Here is a 22,538-nt window from a genome sequence, read left to right on the forward strand (position 1 = left end):
TACCTTTCCTGCAGGACGAGAGTTTTGGGGTTTTCTATGGGCCTCAGGCCCTAAATACCTTTGTGAACGTCGGGTAGTTCCGCATGGAATCCATTTGTTCGGTGGTAGCTGCGCTTCATCCGGGGGATGTCCTGACGTCCTCGGACATCAGGGACGCATACATGCATGTCCCGTTTTGCACATGTCAGTGTTTTTTTCTGTGCTTCGTGATGAGAGAAGGGTCTCTGTCAGCCTGTGGCCCTCCCTTTTGATCTGGCGTCAGCACCATGGGTTTTCAGCTAGGAGCTCGCACTTATTTGAATTTTGTTGGGACAGCGAGGCTTTGCCTCATTGGCTACTTTGACGACTTTCTTCTGAGAGCAGCTTCTGTCTCCGACCTAGTGGATAGGTTATTCCCATTCAGACCCTCCGAAGATTCGGGTGGATGTTAAACGTTTAGGCCAGAAAGTGTAGCTCAGTGGCAGCAAGCCTGCCCTACATGTGTGCGACCCAGGGTTCAAATTATGGGCATGCTAGGTTCCGACTCAGCGTTGGAGTATCTAGTGTTGATCCAGACTCCTCAGTGGCAAAGGTCCTTCTTCCCCTGGAGAAATTGCAGACTCTTCAGTCTGCGGAGAAGGTATTGGCATCACGCAATCGGTCTTCTCTCCGGGCGCCTGCTGGTTCAGGGTCTGTGGGTAGCCTCCTTCAAGGTGGTACTGTATGCCCAGTTCCACACCCTGGTTTTCCAGTGGAACTACTGTCCAGGTGGTAAAAATCTCTTGTCTCTGAAATCATTAGATTCCTGTGCGCCACCTAGTCAGAGTCTCTCTGAGTTGGTGACAGAGATTCCCGACTCTTCGGTCCGGGAAGTTGTTCCTTCCTTCCAGTGGTCGGTGTTTACGACGAATGCCAGCTCACGGGTTGTGAACCTGGAGGTTCACAAAACTGGGGGGTCCAGTCGGCCCTGAGTCGCTGGACTTGCGTGGACCTATGACCACACCTCCTTGAATGTGTCTGGTCTCGGTAGCTACCCAGGGTCGGGCCTGGCTAGTGCCTGGTGGAAGACCGCCTGGGAATACCAGGTGCTGTCTACTGTTCATTGTCCTACTATTTTAGGCGATCAGGCTATGCTTCTCCTTGTGGTCGACCAATCTGGTTTCAGCCGGACAACGCCACGGCCGTGGCTTCAGTCTACCATCAGGTATGCCGGCAGGCAGACTACTGGAGTCGCCAGATGCTGGACCAGGGCGACTGGTCTTTGTGCTTGGGGTGTTTCGGCTCCCTTGCAGGAGGTGAGCCTCACATGGCATGGATCTCCTGGCAGCTTGTCTCCGCCGCAAGGGTGTCAGTTAGTGGCCAGGTCTAGTGATCTTGTACAGACGCGTCAGTCGCGCTGGTGGCCCTGTGTTGTCTGTATCGGTGATTTTTTGCCATTCCTCCATGGTAGTTGCTTCCTCGGCCGCTCCACAGAGTGGATGCTGAGGAGATCCCGATGATTCTAATCGCTCCAGATTACTCTCGGCGTCCTTGGTACGCTGATATCGGGCGCCTGGTAGCGGAGGCACCCTGGCGATTGCCAGGGCAGGAGGTTCCTGTCTCAAGGTCCCATACTTCCTCCTGTTGTACAGTCACTGACTTGCTTAACATGGTTATTGGAAGCCAGACTTTAGGTGACCAGGGTCTGTCTGACTCGGTCATCTCAACAGGGCACCGTAGTCTTCTTCCGGAGGATCTACCGTCGCACCTCTCTTGGTGCGAAGGGATGGAGTGACGTCCACGGGCGTACTTTCAATGTCCAGGGTCCTGCTGTTTTTAAAGCTTGGATTGGATCTAAAAATTGCTTAAAGCACCGTTTGGGGGCAGATTTCAGCCTTGGCTGTGTTCTTTTAGTGGCCTTTTTGCGGCCCGTTCCCTGGTGGGTCCCCTTTTTTTGTGTGCAAGGGGTTTGTCATATACTTTCCCCTCTTGGCCCATCTCTTCCCCCATGAGTTTTGACTCTGGTGCTCTCGGTTCTTCAGGAACCTTCCTTTTGGAAACATCAGAGAGATTTTCTCTTGACACTATCTCAGAAGGTGGCCCCTTTAGTGGCCTTTACCTCTGTTAGAGGGGTTTCTGAGTTGGCGGTCTTGTCTTGCAAGCCGCCATGCTTGATCCCCCATAAGGATTAGGTGATGGTGCGCCCGCGACCTTCCCTTCTTCCGAAGGAGGTTTCGGCCTTTCATACTTTAGGCGTGGTACGCGCTTTGCGGGTATACCAGCCTACTACGGCTCCATTTCGGAGCTTCTGACTCTCTTTTGTGTCGGTGTCTGGTCCACAAAAGGGCCTGGCGGTCTCGTCGACCACCATTTCTCGGTGGATCGGGCAGGCCGTCATACAGGCCTATGCTCCTAAGGGCGGGCCCCCCTTTCCGGTCACGGCACTTTCGACCAGGGCAATTGGTGCTTCCTGGGTTGTTTTTTTTTTTTCTTCCCGACATCATGCGTCGGTCTCACAGGTGTGCGAGGCGGCGATTTGCTTGTCCGTTCACGCTTTTTCCAGAATTTACATGGTTGCTGTGAGTGCATCTTATGATGTTTTTTTCAGCCGCTAGTTTTTGCCGGCGGCTGTTTAAAGTTGCACCTCCTCCGTTGAGGAGCTCTGCTTGTTTTGGGGTGAAGTTAAAATTGTTTTTACTGATATATTTCCCACCCCTCGTTTTTTGACACTGCTTGGGGACGTCCCACTTGTCAAGATTTAAGGAGCTGTGTCCGTCCATGGACGATAAGAGAAAATAGGATTTTTTGTACTCACCGTAAAATCCTTTTCTCTGAAGTCCATGGACGGACACAGCTCCCACCCCTCCTTTTTAGGTTTGTACTGCTTGTTACGAACTGAGGCTGCAAGCTGCAGTGAGGAGGGTTATGTCTGGAGGGACCGCCCCCTGGGCGGGGCTGTTCAACTCTGTTAATGTAACATGTATTTAACTATTTAACATGTTTCTGCCTAGTCCTCTCCTGTAAACAGGGAACATAACCCACTTGTCAAGATTTAAGGAGCTGTGTCCGTCCATGGACTTCAGAGAAAAGGATTTTACGGTGAGTACAAAAAATCCTATTATTTCCCTCTGCCTTGGACTAATTAGTTGGTGCTGCCAAGCAAATTATAGAAGCATGTTACGTGTCTTGTGGTCATGCTTTTTGATGTCAAAATGTTTTCCCCAAATCTTTACTGAATATGAGCAAGTTATGGGCCTTAAAGTCCAGACTACACCAGCGTTTGCAATTCTCTCTCTAGTCTTTATCTCTGCCCTCAAAAAAGTTTTCAAGCACTTTTCTCCTGGCCATCAGAACCGTGATCCTGATGCACTGAAGGTCAAACCTTCCTCACTCTATTAAAGAATGGAATGCTGAAATTGCTCACCTATAACACATGTTGCATGGCAGATTGGGACATCTTCACTTGGAGTATCTGGATTGCTTTTATGAGCTCCGCTCAATTTCAAAACTTAAATCTGTAATGCCGTCCATAGTCGATTGACCTTGACTGAATCTTATGTCCCACAAATTTCTCCCCTATTGTTTGTTCCCCACCCTCCCTAAGGGCCCTTTCACTCGGGGCGGATCAGTAATGATCCGCCTTCGTGTGTCCGTAAAGCTCAGCGGGGATCCTCCGTAAAATCCCCGCTGAGCCGTCGGCTGACAGGCTGGTCCCCGCACACTGTGCAGGGACCGCCCTGTCTTTCCTCCGCTCTCCCCTATGGGGGGGATCGGATGAACACGGACCGTATGTCCGTGTTCATCCGATCCGCAGACAGAAGAAAAAATAGGATTTTCTTCCGTTTGCGAAATCGGAGCTTTGCTGAGGCGGGTGATTATGGGTGTCAGCGGATGTTCATCCGCTGACGCCCGCAATCACATAGGGACCAATGTATGTCCCTTTTTCATCCGCAAAGGATAGATGAAAATGCGAACATACGGTCCACACATGTGAAATGGGCCTTACACTATCCCTTCTCACCATACCACATTTCTGTTCTGTTTTTTATTGTATTTTTTTCTTCTGATTCATGAAGCGACCTAAATGCCCACACTACTCCAACCTATTACCTGCTACCACAATTACCCATAGATCCATAACCTACTATAGCCATAACACTCCAGCAATCAAATGGATCTTGATTTGATTATTTGACAACTGTAGACTCTTTGACAAGTGTCTTGTTCCATTCTAAGCCCGTACCTTTTACACACTGTCTTTAGATTGAAAATGCCTAATCAACTTTTACTATTTAAAAAAAACTTGCTAATGTTGGGTTCATTCTTAATTTCCCACTGACACTCCAGGTTGTGAGCGGGCTCTTAGCTTGCTCACTTACAATGCAGTACTTCTGGACCTGCATTGTACATGGTGATGTCAGATATGCCGCAACCCCTCCCTTCTAGATTGTAAGCTCTAACGAGCAGGGCCATCTGATCCCTCCTGTATTGAATTGTATTGTGATCGTACTGTCTTCCCTGATGTAAAGCGCTGTGAAAACTGTTGGCGGTATATAAATCCTGTATATTAATAATAAAAATGACAGATCACCAAAGAAAATTGGCTTTGGCGGTCTCGTGGAGAGAAGGAAGCCTACAAGAACAGAGCATAAGGCAAGTAAAACTTGCCTTTTGGTGTACACCTAGACAAAAATGTTAATTTATTACTAGAGTTTAGCTTAAAGCAAAATCACAACTGTTCATGTACTGTATCAGTGGCAAATAAAAACCATAAGTAAAGGGAACAAATATTGAATCTTTATTCTGCCCTTAATGTTTCTCTCAGCTGTAAGTACACAGAGGAATCTCCTCAACCTCATTCTCTTTTATAAGCTGTCTATGTGAGACATGCCATGAATACCAGGGCACTGTGATAACTCCTTTAAGATATGTGTGCAGTGTGCTGTGTTGTTTCAACAGACAGCCTGCGTTTCCCAGCAAAAGTCCAGACTAAATAAGAGTAGGCATTTGCACGCATCCCCCAATTTTTTCAGAGTCTGCTATGTAGTGCAGCATTTGATGATCAAATAAGTCCGTGATTACAGTTCAAGCCTATTTGGGCCAGGATAGGAGATATTTTTTTTCACACGTTTTAGTGCTAGTATAATGTAGAAAACACACTGAACTAGAGGTCGACCGATATGGGTTTTTCTCTGGCCGATACCGATGCCGATATTTCAGAATCGGGGCGGCCGATGGCCGATATTTTAGGCCGATTTTTGCGGCCGATATTTTAGGCCGATTTTTTTTTTCTTTCCCATTATTTTAGAAAACCTAGGTTGGGGAGGAGGTTATTGTTTAGGGTGGAAAGGTGGAGTGCAGCCTATCAGTGTCCATCAGTGCCCACCAATGCAGCTCACCAGTGTAGCCTATCAGTGTCCATCAGTGCCACCAGTTCAGCCTGTCAGTGCAACCTCATCAGTGCCTACCAGTTCAGCCCATTAGTGTCCATCAGTACCACCTCATTAGTGCCCACCAGTGCAGCCCATCAGTGCCACCTCATAATTATTAAAAAAGAAAAAAAATACAATCTTAGTCATTTTAAGGAGGGGGGTACAGAGAGGTGGTTGTGGAGGAGGGAGGTACAGAGAGGTGGTTGTGGCGGAGGGAGGTACAGAGAGGTGGTTGTGGCGGAGGGAGGTACAGAGAGGTGGTTGTGGCGGAGGGAGGTACAGAGGTGGCTGTAAAGCTACCTCTCTGTACCCCCTCCTCTACAGCCACCTCTCTGTACCCGCCTCCTCCACAGCCACCTCTCTCTGTACCCGCCTCCTCCACAGCCATGTGTTGTGGAGAGGGATGGGTGGGGATGCATTGTGCCCCTTAACTTAAAATAAGGGTCACGCTGATGGGCACATTTTATGTTAAGGGGCACTCTGATGGGCACAACAAAACGTGCTCCTTAACATAAAATTTGCCCATCAGAGTGCCCCTTAACATGCAATATGCCCATCAGCGAACACATTAAAAATATACCCATCAGCGTGCCCCTTAACATAAAAGTTTTGTTGTGCCCATCAGAGTGCCCCTTGACATAAAATTTGCCCATCACAGTGTCCCTTAATAACATAAAATGTGCCCATGAGCACATTTATTGTTATTAAGGGACACTCTGATGGGCAAATTTTATGTCAAGGGGCACTCTGATGGGTATATTTTTAATGTGTATGCTGATGGGCATATTTTATGTTAAGGGGCAATCTGATGGGCACAACAAAATGTGTCCATCAGTGTGCCTCTTAAAACAATATGCTCATCAGTGCGCACATTAAAAATATACCCATCAGAGTGCCCCTTAACATAAAAAAGTGCCCATCAGCGTGACCTTGCCCAGCAGTGTTAGTGTTGACAAAAAATAAATGCCCATAGTGATCTACATCAATGAACGAATATGCCACATACCTAGCTCGAATGCAGGGGATGCTGCAAAATAAGAAGCCGGGAAGGAGTAGCAGGGGGCGGGGCGCGCACTGGGCGTCACGCCTCTACTCGCAACGGAGAGCCAGTAGAAGACCCGGGAACCAGGAGCAGCAGGGGGTGGGGCACGCAAGGGTGACGTGAGAGACAGGCGTGCCCCCCTACTCGCAATGTGAGCACGGAGTGGACCGCGAGCTGCGGGGGAAGGACCGTGACGTCACGCCCCTACTCGCCGCCGTACGTAGACTTCCAGGACCTGCGGTGAGTAGCAGAGGCCAATGCGGATGGAGGATTCATGGCGGGGGCGGGGGCACTGGTGACTGGTCAGTACATGACTGGAAGGCAAGGGACCTCAAGGCCTGGATATTGTAGCGGCGAATCGGCCGATTTTTTCACGATAATCGGCCGATGCCGATTTCACAAAAACGGCCAAATATCGGCCGATATATCGGCCGACCGATATATCGGTCGACCTCTACACTGAACCAACCCATCATTGAAAATGCAGGGTAATATGTTGGCTAATGCCAGTCGTGTCCTTCTGGACATGTTCAATTATATATCATCATGGGCCTACCCTCTTACCTACATTAAAAGCAGAATCCAAAATGGACGTTTAACAGTCAAAATGAGCTTTAAGCAAACCTGTGCTTCAACTGCTTGCCGACCAGCCGCCGCAGTTATACGCGGCAGGTCGGCTCGGCTGCGCGAGATCACGTAGCTATACGTCATCTCGCAGTTCAGCCAATAGGGGAGCGTGCCCCCCCCCCGCTCACCCCTGATGCTATCGCGCGCGCCCGGCGGGCACGATCACCGCTGGGCACCCGCGATCGCTCGTTACAGAGCGAGAATCGGGAGTTGTGTGTGTAAACACGCAGCTCCTGGTCCTGTCAGGGGGAGAAAAGACTTCTTGTCTGTTCATACAATGTATGAACAGCGATCTGTCATTTCCCCATGTCCGTCCCACCCCCTTCAGTTGGAACACACCCAGGGAACATAATTAACCCCTTCCTCACCCCCTAGTGTTAACCCCTAACCTGCCAGTGGCATTTTTATAGTAATTAATGCATTTTTATAGCACTGATCGCTAAAAAAATGCCAATGGTACCAAAAATGTGTCCGAAGTGTCCGCCACAATGTCGCAGTACCGATAAAAATCACTGATCGCCGCCATTACTAGTTAAATTTTTTTTTTATAAAAATGCCATAAAACTATCCCCTATTTTGTAAACTATAACTTTTGCGCAAACCAATCAATAAACGCTTATTGAGATTTTTTTTTTTTTTTACGAAAAATATGTAGAAGAATACGTATCGGCCTAAACTGAGGAAAATTTTTTTTTTTTTATATATTTTTGGGGGGATATTGATTACAGCAAAATATACATTTTTTTTTCAAAATTGTCACTCTATTTTTGTTTATAGCGCAAGAACTAAAAACCGCAGAGGTGATCAAATACCACCAAAAGAAATCTCTATTTGTGGGAAAAAAAGGACGCCAATTTTGTTTGGCAGCCACGTCGCACAACTACGCAATTGTCAGTTAAAGCGACGCAGTGCCGAATCGCAAAAAGTGGCCCGGTCATTGACCAGCAATATGGTCCAGTGGTTAAAGCTCATTCTCCTTTTAAAGCCTGACCACCCAGTAGCAAAATTATTTTTGATGTTGTACTGCTCCATTAAGCTGGTGTTTCTAGAGCAGTGGTTCTCAACCCTCTAGTGCCGTGACCCCTTGATAAAATTTCCCAAGTTGTGGGGACCCCTAACAGTAAAATTATTTTTGTAGCTTCGGTTGTCGGCACCCAAGGCATGACAAGTAATTTGCGCCTAAACCACAGACATTTAGCGCTCCCCGAGTCCTTTTAATGGCAATTATAATCACACTCACTGTGTCTCCGGCTTCACTGTGTCTCTGACTTTGTGGTGTCTCGCAGCAGTGACACTTATGCCAAAATCAGGAGATGGGGTCTCCTCCAGCCCATCCAACTTCACATTCCTCAGCTGTCAGCTGACCTCTAGTCTCTGCCCCCAGCCATGCTGTGAACTGAATGGGCGCCTGCAAAGAGGCTGAGTGGGTGGCCGTGGGCTCCAGGAACAGCCCAGCTGGGCAGCCACAGGCTCCAGGGACAGCCCTGCAGGGTGGCCGCAAAAAGGCTGGGAGAGTGGTGCGGGCTTCAGGAATAGCCCAGGATTCGGTGACCCCTGGCAAATTATCATTTGACCCCCGAGGGGGTCCCGACCCCCAGGTTGAGAACCACTGTTCTAGAGGATCATGCGACTCACTGTACGAGCACTGTTGTGTGGCTCGTTGCTGACGTGTGATGAGAAGAGGCTCAGCCCTGTCTCGGCTCATACTGAAAATCCGTTTGGAACTTACACAAGGCTGGCTTTCCTCCTTCCATATGGTTAAATGGAGAGGCAAAGAGTGCAAGCATAAGTTGCTATGTAGGGGGTGCATTAATGAGAACTTGTTGCATTGTTTATCATGGGCAAAGGTTAAAAAAAAAAATGTAATAATAAAATGAAAGTCTGGTTCAAAGTGACAATGGTGGTTCCAGGTGCTAGTGACAGGATCAGGTAACGATTATGTGATTTTAAGTATAAAAAATACAATTTTATTGGATATTTGAAATAAGGCAAACCACTGATCCCCCACCCACCTGAGGGTTGTTTGTCTTTAGCCCTAGACCTTTGTGACATATCCAGGTATGAATTAAAATGAAGATGTAACTCCTTTCCTATTACTGGTTCATACGAGTAATTTTTTTTTAAAGCTGTGTATAATTAGCTTTTTAATTAAATCACTTTCTGTATAAATATAAAAGAACGGGTTTCTGATCACAGAGACAAATGCACAAGTAAAAAACATTAGATTATATGAGGGCATGCTGCTTTTTGACTCAGACGATACTATTAAGAAAATAGTCTGGTTCATGCTATCCCGGAGTTACATTATCGAAAGGCTGGATGTGCATGTGCTGAGAACTTGCATCACTTATGTCCCTTCGAAGGCAAACAAGAGCATGGATGAGCTGTTAGCATCTGGCAGACAGCCGCCTGACGTGCTTTAGGATTTGTTGTCGGCCTGAAAACCTCCTGTATAACCGGTGGGAAACCAATGGAGAAGAAGTCAGACAGGGAAAAGTATTGTGCTCTAAACCAGTGATATTGTTGGGTTAGAAATCACCAAAAAAGGGTAAATGTAGCCTTTTTGCTGCATGTCCAAGTCTCTGTGAAAAAGTCTGATTTGTAATGTTTGGCTTTTTATTATTCAGCTGCAGAAGAGAAAGTGTGTAAAAGGAAACCCCACATATGGCCCAGAGCTGTGGTTACATTTAAAGTGGTTCTAGAGGCTCAAGGTTTTTTTTTTTTACCGTTATGCATGAAGGTAAAAAACCTTCTCAGAGCCAATGAGGACAGAGAGGGGGAAGGGTCGAGCCACCGCTCTGTGTGTGAATGGACACTCAGCAGGTGGGAGGGGCCAGGAACGCTGATGGGGGACCTAAAAAAGAGAAGGATCGGGGGGCAAACTCCAGAACACAGTAATTCTTGCTAGCTGCTATAATTGCATGTAAAATCCAACAAGCTGGTTGTACCCAAGTTGATCAATCAACTTTGGTACATTCAGCCTGCCTATACATGGTTTGAAACTTGCCCGGTTTCTGACATCTATGGCTTAAATATGCAAATAGTGTCTGTATCAGCTGGTAGGTAGGTGTTGCCCAACAAAAAATAATATCTTTCACTTAAGTTGGCCATACACTGTACAAATGTTGTCCAGTTTCTAATGAACTGGCTGAAATTTGAGCAGTAAGTGGCACTGTTGCCACCCTCTCCCGCCTGAAATCCTTGGACTGAAAAAATGAGAACGCTGGGGGGAATATTTGCGGCTGCATCCAGTCAAATGCGGATGCTGTTTGGGTATTTTCACAGCTGAAGGGGTTGGCTGTCAGAATACAATAGCTTCCCCAGAAGGAGCTATTGTACATTGGCTGAATTCATGTTTTTTTTTCTTCAGGCTTTTTCCCTTTATTTTTACGTTGTAATCATGCAAAAAAAAAAAAAACGTCCTGTTACCATGCTCACTTTTCCATTGCATTTATGCTGGGGCTAACAAGGCCCATGCCTAGGGCAGCACGGAAAGAGTCCCTGCTGGCTTGCAATACACTGTTGGTGTAAAGCCAGTCTTATGGGGCAGACTGGGCTGAGAGGCAAATTAGTCTAGCGCCCCTCACTGATACAAATATGTACTTTGGGGGTTTAAAGTAATTTCTATAAAAAAAATAAAAAGATTTTAAAGTTTGCTAATAATTTCCCTGATAGAAAAGTGGTTAAAGTATCATGCTTTACCATGGCAGGTTCCTCCAAGTATCGGCATTCTGGTTTTGTTGTCTTTTTAAAGCTGATCATTATGTTTAAGGCCCCATCTACACCTGAGTGTTTTGTAACTTGTAGCTCTAAAATGCGCAACATCCAAATTCTCATGCATTTCATTAGCCCCTGTTCACATCTTAGCATCCTGCCCCTTGTAACTGAATGCCTTTCACTCCAAAAATTACATAAACTAATTTTCAGGCAGAGTTGAGCATTTTTGGCCCTATAGACCTCAATGGGCACACCTGAAAACACTTGATTCAAGCATATTTTAGTGTTTTTTTGAGCAGGTTTCAGGCATTTTTTTGCCTCTTTTAACTAATCTCCTCCCCCTAGTGGGTTCGAAAAAAATAAAAATAAAGCTTGAATACACATGTAAAACACTTGTAATAGATGTCTAAAACACTCAAATATGCCCTCAAAAATGCTCAAATGAAAACACCTGAAAGTTGTTGTATTTTAGTATTTAGTTTGGACTAAGCTGGTGCAGACAAATGATTTACTTCACTAAAATATGTGGTAGTCATGTTCGCTATATAAACTGTATGTAGCTTCAGCTGCATACAGCGGTGAATTGTTCCCACCACGACTGCTATGTCCTCTTTGGGAATAAATGGAATAAGTCTGCGTAGTAGGCGCAGCAGATGGTCGGATCAGCTGACTACTGACCCTATTTGTGTATCCATTGTCATGTAGGTGTCAAAGATGACTCCGAGACTTTTGACTTTGGTGCTAGGGGTGATGATTTTGCCCAGAATGGGCGGAGGTGTCCAGGTTGTTGCCGGTTGATTTTTTCGATTGGCGTGAAACAGGAGAAGCTCTGTTTTCGACCCGTTAAGTTTAAGATAACTCTTAGTCATCCAGTTCTCTATCAAAGAGAGGCATTTCTCTATATCGAGATGATGATCCTTTTTGTTGCAGATGCGAAAGTAAAATTGTGTGTCATCCGCATAAGAGTGGTAGAGCAGCTTTTGACTGCTGATGATTTCAAAAAGGGGGCGAAGATAGATATTAAACAGCACCGGGGACAGAGGGGATCCTTGAGGGACTCCACATGACACCGTGCGTTTTTCAGAAATGAACGGTCCCAGTTTCACTACTTGTGACCGGTTTTCCAAAAAGGAGGAGAACCAGGACCAGTCACATTTCGCGACTTTGGCTACTTCAGCTAGCTGAGTCAGCAATAGTTTGTGGTCTACCGTGTCAAAAGCTGCCCTGAGGTCCAACAGTACTAGAAGACAAGATTCTCCTTCGTCTGCGGCCTCGAGAGCATCATCCCATATTTTGAGCAATGCTGTTTCCGTCCCATGCCCTGGACGGAAACCTGATTGAAAAGGATCGAGCAAATTTTGGGTGTCTAAATGCTGTTGCAGCTGTTGTACCACCGCTTTCTCCATTACCTTGGAGAAGATGTTCAGGCCTGTTATGGGACGACATGTTCAGTGTTCTTGGGGTCAAGGGTGGGTTTTTTTTAGGATGGGTTTGATTATACCTTGTTTCAACAGGGTGGGCACTGTGCCTTCCCTGAATGACTGGTTAATCAGCTGCTTAATAGGTGGTGCCAGAATATCGGCACATTCTTTAAGCAGTTTGGTGGGGATAAAATCATTTGGCGCTGTGCTATTTCGCTGGGCGCTAATGATATTTTTTGTGGCATCTAGGGAGATGGGTCTTAGAGTAAACATTGTTGGTTGGGGCTGATTCCTGTGGGGATTGGGCGGGTGACTAAGGGGGGGATTGGGGGGGGTTTGCTGTTTTGCTGAATGCTTTCACGGATCCTTTCGATTTCGTTAACAAAATGATCCGCTAATTCATTGCAAAATTCTTGGGAAACTAAATTGTGAGCTTCTAGACAGACTGGATTCATGGTCTGGGTGACAAGCTTGAAGAGTTTGCGGGGACGGTTTAGGGCATTGGTGATGATCTTGGAAAAATTATTTTTTTTGGCCTTGAAAATTTCTTTGTGGTATTTTTTTGTTATTTCCTTGTAGATGGTGTGGTTTTCGTCTGTAGTGCTTCTTTTCCAAGCTGCTTCCGCTCTTCTGCGTTCTTGTTTAAACAACGCCAGCTGGTCGTTAAACCAGCTGGAGTTGATTTTCCAGATGCAGGTTTTTCGTTTGGGCACTACGAAGTTGGCTAACTGTAGTAGAGCTGTGTTAATGGCATCCAGGGTTTCAGTGGCTGATCGATGTGAATGGATTGTTTTTACTTTGTTCCCTAATGTTGTTTTGAAGAGTTCCGAATGGAGCTTCTTCTGAGATCTGGTCCAGTGTGTTGTCACTGGTTTTGATGTTTTTGTCAAAGGGGCATTTTTGGTAATCAGGAATTTGATTACTTGGTGGTCTGTCCATGGTAACGGCTCATTTTCCAGAATTTTTACTTCCAGATCTTGTCTGAAAATAAGATCGAGCGTGTGACCAGAAGCATGTGTGGGCCCACATACTAGTTGCTGCAGACCTAGTCCTTCCAAGTGGTCAATGCAGGCGACGGCCACGGGATCCTGTGAGGAGTTGGCCCAAAGGTTGAGATCCCCAAGCAGCAAAAGATGTTTGCTGTTTAGTGTATAAGTGGAAACGAATTCTGTCAACGATGTGAGAAGCTGCGATTTTGGACCCGGTGGTCTATAGCAGATTAGAATATGGACGGTCTCCTGGGGGTTTGTTTGAAGCTGTAGGGAGAGGGTTTCCATGAATGGAAGTGTGTTTTGAAGGACTGGTTTAGTGATCGAGAGATAACTCTTGTGGATCACTGCCAGGCCTCCTCCTCTTTGCCCCACTCTGTTTTCTGTTATTATGCGATGGTTCTCTGGCACCAGTTCACCTAGAATGGTGTTAGTCGGCTGTGAGCCAGCTTTCTGTAATAAAGAGGCAGTCTAAATCGCATTGTAGGATGAGATCATGAATTTCTGCTCGGTGTCTTACTGCCGATTTTGTATTGACCAGAGCGCATGATATGCGCTTTGGTTTGGATATGCAGGTGTAGTGTTTGACTGTCGATCGTTGATCGATTCCTAACAGTCGTTCACTCCTTAAGACTTTTTTGGTGGCGGCTGGTAATATTGAGACAAATGGCTTTAGTCCCCAAATGGTTGCTGCCGAGTAACTCAGTTTAGTCATAGTTGCTGACGCACTGGGGGGCAGATGGCGAAAAAGGGGGGGGGGGTTTCAGCAAATGACGGGAGGGACGATTCGCTGAATCCTACCTCCCTGGCTGTGTGTGTGATTTATTAAAAAAAATGCAGTATATACTTAATTTCTGAGTGCTGTTGGGCGCTCATGTGACCAGCCAGCTCTCTCCTCATCCCTTCCAGACTGACGTCAGCAGGGGAATCTCTGCCCCGTCTGCTGCAGCTGTCAGACAGAGAGAGCTGGCCTGTCACGTGAGCGCTGAGAGGCGCTCTGAAATTTGGTATATACTGTATTTTTTTTTTAAAAACGTAAACGGGGGTTCAAAGGATTGGGAGACAGCCCGGATAGTATAAAGATGTTAGAGTGGCTTAACCACTTTAACGAGAAACTCCAGTTTGGAGCTGAGAAAAAATTGCATTTTTGTTGCAGAGGATGCCTAAACCCTGATTAGTTTTTAATAAAATTGAATTATAGTATGGCTTAAAAAAAAATTAATATAGCATATAGAATTTCTATATATTTGCTATATTTTTTTTTTTATGAAAGTGGTGTTACCTTTTTAACTATTCACCCTAAACAGATCACATATTGGTACTTTAAGTAAGAAAAGTATGGGGTTTTCATTGCTTACATCTCTGTTGTGAATGTGAGTTCTTTTGGCTGTCAATTTGATGCTTTTTCTTCAATGCTTTCTGAGTCTCTACCCAGAACAAATGTAGAGATATGGAACTCTGGCACTTTACAATATGCGTGTGCCAGATGTGTTACGGTAGTTTTGCAGCCGGACACAACCAGGCATCTAATATTTTCAAAAGTGGGCCAGCAATGGCAGCCCTCTTTCAAAAATGTTAGATGCCGGTTGTGTCCGCCTGCAAAACTACCGTTAAAACACTGCAATTCTTCTCTCCTTCACCACAAGTGAGTGTGCAGAATCTATACAGTGTCCTTTATCGGAGATCAGAATCACTAAGGGGCCACCTGACATTGACACATATTCAGTAGGTTCATTTATCAGAGTGAACGTTCAGCCTTCCAATTCTTGCAAGAGATCTGTGGATGAAAAATTATAAGTAATTTAGGGCCAAAACAACTAATCGATTAATCGACAACTAATCGATTATAAAATTAATCGATTACAATTTTCATAATCAATTAATCGGCCAATAACATAATGGGGTTAAAAAAACTAAAATTAGCCCTTTTATAGTACAAAAAAGCAAATCGCTACTGTAAATATTACTTTTACTGTCCCACAGTAAAAAAAAATTAACTCCTTACAGTAGCGATTATTTGCTCTTTTTGTACTTATTTTATGTTTTTCTTATGTTTTTTTTAACCCCATTATGTTACTAAACATCTCAGGCCTGGGGTCACACCTCTGTTTTTTGGTGCTTTTTGCAGAAACACACTACAGTTCATTTACATGTTTTTCTATGGGACACGTTCACATCCATGATTTTTTTTTCAGCTGCTGCGTATTTGGAAAGGGGAAGGACTTTTTAACGCAAAACGGTGCTATTTTGTTTTTTGGTTCAATATAGTTCAATAGAGAAGCTGCAGAAAAGCATGTAATGTGTTTTTGCGGCAATTTGTGTTTTGTAATCTGCCCAACAACAAATTGGCCATAAAAAAAATTAATTTTTTTTTTTTTAAGGCTATTATGCAATTAATCGGCCAACTAATCGATTATGAAAATAATCGTTAGTTGCAGCCCTAAAGTAATTTGCCTTAAGATTATCACCTCTTAAAAATGTCAGTTTATTAGATGTGGTGGAACACTACTGCTAAGTACAGTTGCTGTACTAATATATGTTGTACGTAAATCAGAGCTACTGTGTACAGGCATACAATCACTGAGTGTTGGATCTATTGCATTTTGCCAAAAAAGAAACCACAGAAATCATTAGACCAGAACTATGAAGGTGCTAACGGTGCCTTCCCTGAATATCTCCAAACACAACAGTAATTTATGGGATCTAGTAATTACTAAAGGGGAAATTTTTCACTTCCTCCTACTACATTCCTCAGTTTAGCCTGTGTACATAGACAACAGACTGGCACCCCTCCTACTATCACATATGAGGACCTGTTTGTTATCAAATCTTGATGGTGAAATAAATGAAACCTATCGCAATTCACATCACCTCTGTCTGTCTGCAGTTTTCTTTGGATTACGAATCGTTTTTCTTGGCTGATGGCCTTTAATTTTTCACTAACATTTTGATTCCAGTCCATAGGGAGCTGTAGCGATTTCTCAGCCATAACAGCCGATGTGCAAAGATTTGGCACCACTGCCAAGGCTGGAAAATCTAAGTGCCAAAGTGTAGCTGAATGCTGAATGCTGTGAATGTTTAATGGCTGAGCATAAAGTGTATTTCAACTTTATGTGTTTCTAATTCTCACCACATACCACATATTTTTTTTAAATAAGGCCCCTTTAATACTGATCTGCTGTTGTTTCCCCGCAGCTTGGGTGCAGCACAGTGTACCCACAGTTTTTGTGTGGGTTACCCACGCTTTGCCAAAGACTTCAAATCAGGGTAGATTTGATTTAAATCATAATTTAAATCACTATTAAAAAGGTTTGATTTAAATCATTCTTTTTAAAGAGCAACTATCATCTCTGTCCTGCAGTAGCTCCTCCTCTGACCCGCTGTTGACTCACCGACAGTTTCATTCACTTTAATGGGACGGCTGGTGATGCTGCAGTGACACAACAAGGTAAGGGACATGGCGGCAGCAGGTGAGTGTATGCCCGCCAATAGGCGCTGCCATGATGGATCTGAAATGACAGGTGCCCTTTAAATGCAAGGACTCATTCTTGCTGGTAGTTAGAATCTTTAATATTTGCAAACAAAATGAATGTTTCCTGTTTACAATAATAGGCCATCAGGTTAGTAAAACAGTGATATCAGAACCGATTAAGTCCTACCGATTGTAGTGTACATAGATTTGAAAAACAATGGGATAAAGGAAGATACCTAAACTTTATCTCATGGTTACTGTGAAATTGTGTTAATGCATCAATGCAGTGTGAATGCGCATATATATATATATATATATATATATATATATATATATATATATATATATATATATATATATATATATATATATATATATATATATATATAGTGGGGATCGAAAGTTTGGGCACCCCAGGTAAACATTTGTATTAATGTGCATAACGAAGCCAAGGAAAGATGGAAAAATCTCCAAAAGGCATCAAATTACAGATTAGACATTCTTATAATATGTCAAAAAAGTTAGATTTTATTTCCATCATTTACACTTTTAAAATTACAGAAAACAAAAAAACCTTGTCTGCAAAAGTTTGGCCACCCTGCAGAATTTATAGCATGCACTGCCCCCTTTGCAAAGCTGAGACCTGCCAGTGTCATGGATTGTTCTCAATCATCGTCTGGGAAGACCATAGTGATGTCAATCCCAAAGGTTTTAAATGCCCAGACTCATCCGACCTTACCCCAACAATCAGCACCATGGGTTCTTCTAAGCAGTTTTCTAGAAAACTGAAACTGAAAATAGTTGACGCTCACAAAGCTGGAGAAGGCTATAAGAAGATAGCAAAGTGTTTTCAGATGTCAATATCCTCTGTTCGGAATGTAATTAAGAAATGGCAGTCATCAGGAACAGTGGAAGTTAAAGCAAGATCTGGAAGACCAAGAAAAATATCAGACCGAACAGCTCGCAGGATTGTGAGAAAAGCAATTCAAAACCCACGTTTGACTGCACGATCCCTCCAGAAAGATCTGGCAGACACTGGAGTTGTGGTACACTATTCCACTTGAAAGAGATACTTGTACAAATATGGTCTTCGTGGAAGAGTCATCAGAAGAAAACCTCTTCTACGTCCTCACCACGAAAATCAGCGTTTGAACTTTGCAAATGAACATATAGACAAGCCTGATGCATTTTGGAAACAAGTTCTGTGGACCGATGAGATTAAAATAGAACTTTTTGGCCGAAATGAGCAAAGGTACGTTTGGAGAAGAAAGGGCACAGAATTTAATGAAAAAAACCTCTGTACAACTGTTAAGCATGGGGGTGGATCAATCATGCTTTGGGGTTGTATTGCAGCCAGTGGCACAGGGAACATTTCACGATTAGAAGGAAAAATGGATTCAATAAAATTTCAGCAAATTTTGGATGGTAACTTGATGCCATCTGTGAAAAAGCTGAAGTTAAAGAGAGGATGGCTTCTACAAATGGATAATGATCCTAAACACACCTCAAAGTCCACGGGGGATTACATCAAGAGGCGTAAACTGAAGGTTTTGCCATGGCCTTCACAATCTCCTGACCTCAACATAATTGAAAATCTATGGATAGACCTAAAAGAGCAGTGCGTGACAGACAGCCCAGAAATCTCAAAGAACTGGAAGACTTTTGTAAGGAAGAATGGGCAAAGCTACCTTAAACAAGAATTGAAAGACTCTTGGCTGGCTACAAAAAGCGTTTACAAGCTGTGATACTTGCCAAAGGGGGCAGTACAAGATATTAACTCTGCAGGGTGCCCAAACTTTTGCAGATGCCGTTTTTTTGTTTTCTGTAATTTTGAAAGTGTAAATGATGGAAATAAAATCTAACTTTTTTTGACATATAAGAATGTCTAATCTGTAATTTGATGCCTTTTGGAGATTTTTCCATCTTTCCTTGGCTTCGTTATGCACATTAATACAAATTTTTACCTGGGGTGCCCAAACTTTCGATCCCCACTGTATATATATTTGAAGGATTTGACAAAGGAAATTTAAAACACTTGTCACCATTCCGACATTGACTAATCAAAAAGTTATATAAGTTTTTTTTTTGGTTATGGAACAAAAATATGCTGCAAGGGTAGATGGCAGGAAAGAAACACCACCCTTGTGGTTTTGTTATATGTAGGGTATAATGTATATTCAAAAAGTAAGGTCAATTATTGGATCTTCATTGGGAAGTCTTTAGAATGCATTGCTATGTATTTTGTACACTTACAGCTCTCATGGGAAGGCCATGAGTTTAGAAAACACAACAGTACAACCATACAATAAGGAACAAACAAGGTGACGATATTTCACACACACTGCAGGTCATGGTTTTAACACAATAGCAATTACGGGCTTAGAGGTTTTTATTTTTTTTATTTTTTAAGTGACTGTAAAAGCAGAAGGTTTTTCGTCTTAATGCATTCATAAAAAGCCTTCTGTGTGAAGCAGCCCCCCTAATACCTGAGCCCTATGTAGATCCAGCAATGTTGTAGGAGTGTCTTGGCTGCCTGGGAATCCTCTCCTCATTGGTTGAGACAGAAGCGGCGCCGTTGTCTACTGTTGCTGTCAATTAAAGTCAATCAGCCACTGAGGAAAAAAAAGAGGACAGGGCCAGACCGCGGCTCTGTGTTTGAATGGACGCAGGGAGCTATGGCTCGGCTAGGGTGCCCCCATGGCTAGCTGCTTGCTGTTGGGGCACTCAACAGGAGGGAGGGGAGAGCGCCAAAGAGGGACCTGAGAAGTGGAAGGACCTGGGCTGCTCTGTGCAAATCCACTGCACAGTGCAGGTAAGTATGACAGGTTTGTTATTTTTAACAAAAAAAAAAAAGAAGACTTTAGTAAATTGTGCCGGAAAAAGCCAGACTATAGAGCTCTTTATGGTGGGTCACCAAAACCAAGTGTATTAGTAAGGTCTGTATGACCATTTACTTTTTATAAAGGGATTGGGGTAGATGGACTCTGGTGCAATTTATTGCAAAAGTAAAGTTGGGTGAAATAAATCTCTACCCAGTCTCTTCAAACTTAAAAAAAAAAATATATTATATTATATATATATATATATATATATATATATATATATATATATATAATTTTTTTAAGGTAAATTCACTCTTTAAGTTTTAACCATTTGAAAACTAAAGTTTGGTGGTTTAACAGCTAGACATCGCATTCAGCAATGGACTGTTAGACTGAAAGGAGAAGAAAACATCTAGAGGGCAAAATAAAGGATAACCTGTACCAAGCTTTGGGGAAAAACTTAAGTGGTTTGGAAAATCTCATATTATTTTCACCTTAGTTTTCTTCTTCACGGAGAATATAAAGGGATATAAAAAAGAAACAGTCAAACTTGGCTAGGTGAATGCAACTTTGGTCCTATGCTGCATCTGTCCCCCCGCAATCTCTAAGACCGGGAACTGAGGGACTAAAGACCGCTGATCTCTCAATTCTTGGGTTCGCTCGGAGCACCAAGCGGTGACTGTCAGTCTCCACTCTGTGCTCTGCAACTCTAGCGCTCACCTGAGTGCGGGGCTGTGGAGAAGCAGCGGCATGCTGAGAGACTGAGCCAGCTGCTGATCAGGCACCCAAGTGGATCCCGACATTAATGTCAGGATCCTGACTGAGTGACATCAGCCGACAGCGGACTTTAGCCCACTGTCAGCTAAATATGGGTCACAGGAGTGCACAATAAAGTACTCCTGTGATCCACAGGGAAAGTAGGGCTAAAAGATCTTTGTCCCTACATCTCTTTTCATCACTATTCTAGACTCCAACAAACCCTAAGCTTCACCCTTCAAATATAAGCAACTATATGTATTGCTCTTTTAGACTTCTGACATGTTCTTCTCATAGCTGGGAATTATTCAAGTTAATTATAATTTTTTTAAATGCACAATTACTATTGGTGAACAAATACTGGCTGAACTTTTCTGAGTCCCATGTATGTGAATCTGCAGCTGGACTAACTTTTAGTGCCAGTTCACATCAGATGCAGTTCCGTGCGCTTTTATTCTGCACTAAAAATGCATGCACAGTGTTTACCATATATTCTAATGGCTCTAGTTCACACCATGCAGTCAGTTGTCGGTGCAGAAACTGACTGGAAATTGACCAGAGCCATTGGAACACATTGAAAACACTATGCATGCATTTTGTGCAGAAAAAAAGGGAACGGAACTGAATGGAACTGTGTCTGGTGTGAACTAGCACTTAAGGATTTATGCACACTGCCATACAAAAGGTGAACAGCGTGCCGAGCCTGCATACTGGCATTTCTGGTACCTGCGACTGTCGCCTGTGGTGATCAAGATATACAATTCTTTTCTGTGAGGGTTGGAGGTGAAGATTTAATTCTGGTTGTTTATGATCAGGATTTTGTGTTGTCTTTATAGTATGTTGGTATTGTGTTTGGTATTATCTGGAGTGGTATTAGAGAAAGTGGTGTATTATTTGTATTTAGTAGTTTAAAATAACAGGCAATCTGTGTTATTTATTCTATGTTGTATTTTAATTGTATGGATGTTTTATGCGTAGTGTAGTTTTCATTTTGTTTGGTGTTAATGGCTGTTATTGGTAATTTAGTTTTTTTGCATCTTGTTCATTCTATTTTTGTGATCGTGTTTTCTTTAAGTGAGTCTGTGTCGTAACAATTTCCCTTGGATTAATAAAGTATTCTGTAAATTGAGATGCATTAGACGAGGCAGCTGTACGCAGTTGTGACAAAGGGGTTGCGTAAAGCACCTACATGTGTACCATTGTATGTTCTGAATGCACACTAACATGATGACAGTGGGTTACAGAGAATGTCATTACGTAGGTACAGCCATGAGCATAAATCCTTGGACTTCACCTGTCTCACATATTGATAATAATGGGTTGAGTTCTGAGTAAAGAGACCAGAGCTGGTGATCTACCATGCAAATTTAAGAATAGAAGAAAGTATTAAACGTGTTATTTATAATTGTGTTTTGATGAAGTTGCCATGTTTGTTTTCCAGTGAGGAAGAAGTTTCTCGTGTCCAGGAGTTGATCAACGACCCTTCATACAAGGCCAACCCCCTGTCAGCTGTGTCCGCGCACCTGCTGAAACGTTTGAAAGCTGAGCGAGAAGTCGCACCTAACCTCTGATGAAGTGGCACAGCGCATGAACTTGACATCTGGGATGTGGTAGAGAGGTCAAGAAACGACCTGCTGCAGGAAATGCAAGAAAATGGCAGCAGTTTAATAAGACAAACTCTTCCACCAAAATTGGGCTAACACTACAGCCATGTATGCAAGAATGTGGTCACGTTTATACTGTCAGAAACATCTGGCAGTGGTTGTTAACACATGTTGCCTTTTGAAACATTTATTACCAAGTAATTATCTATGAGATGATCTGTGTCCATCTGTTTTATATCTGAAACCTGGATTATGGCAGTAAGGACATTTGCTTTCAAAAGTTGTCCGCGGTTTCTCAACTCTTTTTTTTTTTTTTTTTTTTTTTTTTTTTTAGTGCACAACTTTTTTAACGAGAACTTCACCTGCTTTTCTGGTGCTGGTTTTATACTTAACCCCCCACTCCTAACACAACTGCTGGGTTTAACACAAATAGCATATTCACCCATTCAGTGTTGTCCTGCAGTAATCCACTAAAGCTGGGTCCTGTGCCACCATCCTCTTTGCTGACATCATCAGGGAGCCAGTTGTCTCTTCCAGTCCTAGCAGCTGGTTCCCTGATGATGCTCCAAAGCAACCTGATTGATGCACGATGTGGGTATTTCTTGAGGCTTAGTGCAGGGGCCTAAGCCAGAAAGGCTGAAGTGTAGGGTTTATGAAGAAAAAGGTATTTCCCCACAGACAAAAATAATAATTGTAGT

The 22,538-nt window shown here is 43.6% G+C and overlaps 1 protein-coding gene across 1 annotated transcript in view; it reads left to right on the forward strand.

The window, feature by feature from the left end:
* FAM207A (family with sequence similarity 207 member A) overlaps window positions 1-22,298 on the forward strand; it is a 235,009-nt gene extending 212,711 nt beyond the window's left edge. The window contains exon 6 of the mRNA XM_040357420.1: window positions 21,678-22,298. Coding sequence (XP_040213354.1) covers window positions 21,678-21,807 — 130 coding nt within the window. The 3' untranslated portion in view covers window positions 21,808-22,298. The remainder of the gene's footprint in view (window positions 1-21,677) is intronic.
* The last annotated feature ends 240 nt before the right edge of the window (window positions 22,299-22,538 follow it).

Source organism: Rana temporaria, chromosome 6 (assembly GCF_905171775.1).
Source record: "Rana temporaria chromosome 6, aRanTem1.1, whole genome shotgun sequence".
In the NCBI taxonomy this organism is placed as follows: Eukaryota; Metazoa; Chordata; class Amphibia; order Anura; family Ranidae; genus Rana; species Rana temporaria.